Source organism: Myotis lucifugus, unplaced genomic scaffold (genome assembly GCF_000147115.1).
Source record: "Myotis lucifugus unplaced genomic scaffold, Myoluc2.0 scaffold_52, whole genome shotgun sequence".
Lineage (NCBI taxonomy): Eukaryota > Metazoa > Chordata > Mammalia > Chiroptera > Vespertilionidae > Myotis > Myotis lucifugus.
Window position 1 is genome coordinate 859,837 of NW_005871100.1, and position 2,495 is coordinate 862,331.

Consider the following 2,495-nt stretch of genomic DNA (forward strand, 5'->3'; position numbering starts at 1 on the left):
ATTCTTCCTGTTTATGAAAACATTCAGGTCAATTCTTTCAAACATTGAAGATTAAATATATCAAACCTTTCCATTTCAGTTTTGTGGATTTAGACATAACGTGTGTCATTATTCACTTATTTATTCAACAAATGTTGATTAAGCTTCTATTGTATGCCAGTCCTTGAGCTAGACTCTAGGATTAAAACAACAAGTACGAAATGGTCCTTGATATCAAGCTGCTTCTGGTCTATTAGGCTTTATATATGGATGATCCTTTGTTTCAGAAAACTCAATATACAGGAGGAACCTATCACCAGAAATATTTAATAAGCATACATCATCAAAAGATCACAATATATAACCAAAAAATCAAATAGCATCATTCTCTTCAGACAATTTAATAGTAATAACCATTTCCTTTCACCTAAAAGATTTAATTCCTATCATTTCAATTTAATAAATATTAATGGAGATACTACTATGTGTATGGCACAGACTATATACTCTTAACTTTACATACACCAACAAAAGGAGGGGAGTTCAAATCATTCTAGTGCATGGGATGGACCAACACCTTTTCTGATTCGTCAATGCCTGTGTTTACCAGTTGTTAAATATTCACAGATGAGGAAACCAAGGTTTAGAAGGCCGAATAAAAGATTACAGGTTACATTGTTGGTGGGTAAAGGCATCAGGATTAAATCCAGGCTCTTGGGACTATGAATCTTAATGCCTGGTTGAAAATGCAATTTTAAAGATTTGTTACCACATGGCACAGTTAATTCCCCGCCCGCCCCCCACTTTATACATACCATAGACATTTGTTGAATGAATGAATGAATGAATGAATGTTGTTCAGAATGGGTGCTACCCAGCTTTGGGATCTCTGGAGGTACAGACAGGACACAGACTAGTCATGGGGTCACTATTCAACCCCAGGATATGACTCGGTCCATAGTACACAAACCAAGACATTTGCTTCAACTTTGACTTTTACTTCAATTGCGCATTTCCCCATTTTTGGAGAATTCTGGAACATAAAATATCTTGATGGCAAACGGGGAAAGGGTGGGGGGTGAGGGGAGCCATAACCAGGCGAGGCATAAACGAAGGCTATGAATATGCAAAAGGTCCATCCATCAAAGTCTGAGTGTCTCATTTTTAGAAATGGGTAGAGGCAGAAATGTTTCTGGTATTTTCATTACAAAGGTTATGCGAAAAGTCAGTTCTGGAAAGGAAACAGATTGACAATAAAGCAGAACGGGGCTATTTAGAATGCTGTCTGGATAGGCAAAGGGAGATATTTGAAATATTTTATTGGCACCCCACATGGGGTGTGCGTGTGCCAGGGAATACTGGGAATGAGCTGCACTGCCACTTTCCATCTATTGCCTCGAAATGCTCTGCCTGGAACCCTTTCAGACCCCAAAAAAGATAACAATGCCTCTTCTCTCCTTTTTTTTGTTAGAGCTACAATGAACTTCTCTCCAGTGCTTCAGCTAATATTTACATGGCAGGCCCCACGAACCCTGGCTATTTGTCTGTCCATCTGGGTTGGCTGTCACCAGAAGGCACAAACGATCAGGTTTTAGGGGGCCTCCCTCTGACTTGCCTGCAAACTAAATGGCAGAGACCCTTCCTGCTGACTTCTGCAACTGACATTCCTGCGGGAGCACTTACCCAAGTGGCTGCAGCGAGGGTCGAGCTTGTCCAGTCTGTCTTCCGAGAGATCCAGTGGCTGCATTTGCTCAGTGGACATCATCAAAGGAGGGTTGGTGTGTGTGTTTCTTCCCAGCACAACAGAAGATAAGACACAAGTCCATTAATATGTCTTCTGCTCATTCATGCACTTGTTAAATAAGTATATCTATCGAGCACTTATTATGTTCCCAACTCAATCCCATTTTTCAAGTCTGCCTCTTCTACTTAGCTACTATAAGCTCAAACATAAAATTTAAGCTACAATAAATCAATGCACGTGGATTTATGGGTAATTGGCATGTATCAAATATTCAATATTTGTCCTCTCTCAGATGCACTGTGGGTTTTCAGAATGAACACTTGTCAAGTCTGGATTAGAAATGAGTTAGCTAAGAGTTGCAGGAAGTATAGATTAAACCTTCCCTATATTTTCTCTGTTGAGTTCTGCAAAGTAAGATTGTGCCTACTTCACAGAAGGGGAAACTAAGGCTCAGATAATCAAGTTAATTTATTTACTCACGCATCTATTAAATAGCCATGCCTGGACCCAAATCCACTCCTGTAGACTTCCACTAGACACTCCAGTCTCTTAAAAATAAAGTGGATTTTTGGAGCCCTAACTGAACAAATCTCCTGGGTTTTGACCATTATATTCTCTAACTAAAAAGTGATGAGACTTCCTTCCCAGCCATACTATAATGGTGGTAGAGAGGTGGTGAGAAAAAAATCTAGGTCTTGAAATAGATCTTTATTATTTTCTCCCTAGGGATTCCCCTCCCCGCCCCACCCCCGTCTTTCCTAGACCACAGATC

At 40.0% G+C, this 2,495-nt stretch overlaps 1 protein-coding gene across 2 annotated transcripts in view; it reads right to left on the minus strand.

The window, feature by feature from the left end:
* Positions 1–1,744, minus strand: part of PPP1R17 (protein phosphatase 1 regulatory subunit 17) — a 10,991-nt gene extending 9,247 nt beyond the window's left edge. For both annotated transcript variants that reach the window (XM_023753815.1, XM_023753814.1), the window contains exon 1: positions 1,663–1,744. In XM_023753815.1, coding sequence (XP_023609583.1) covers positions 1,663–1,744 — 82 coding nt within the window. The remainder of the gene's footprint in view (positions 1–1,662) is intronic.
* Between the last annotated feature and the right edge of the window lie 751 nt (positions 1,745–2,495).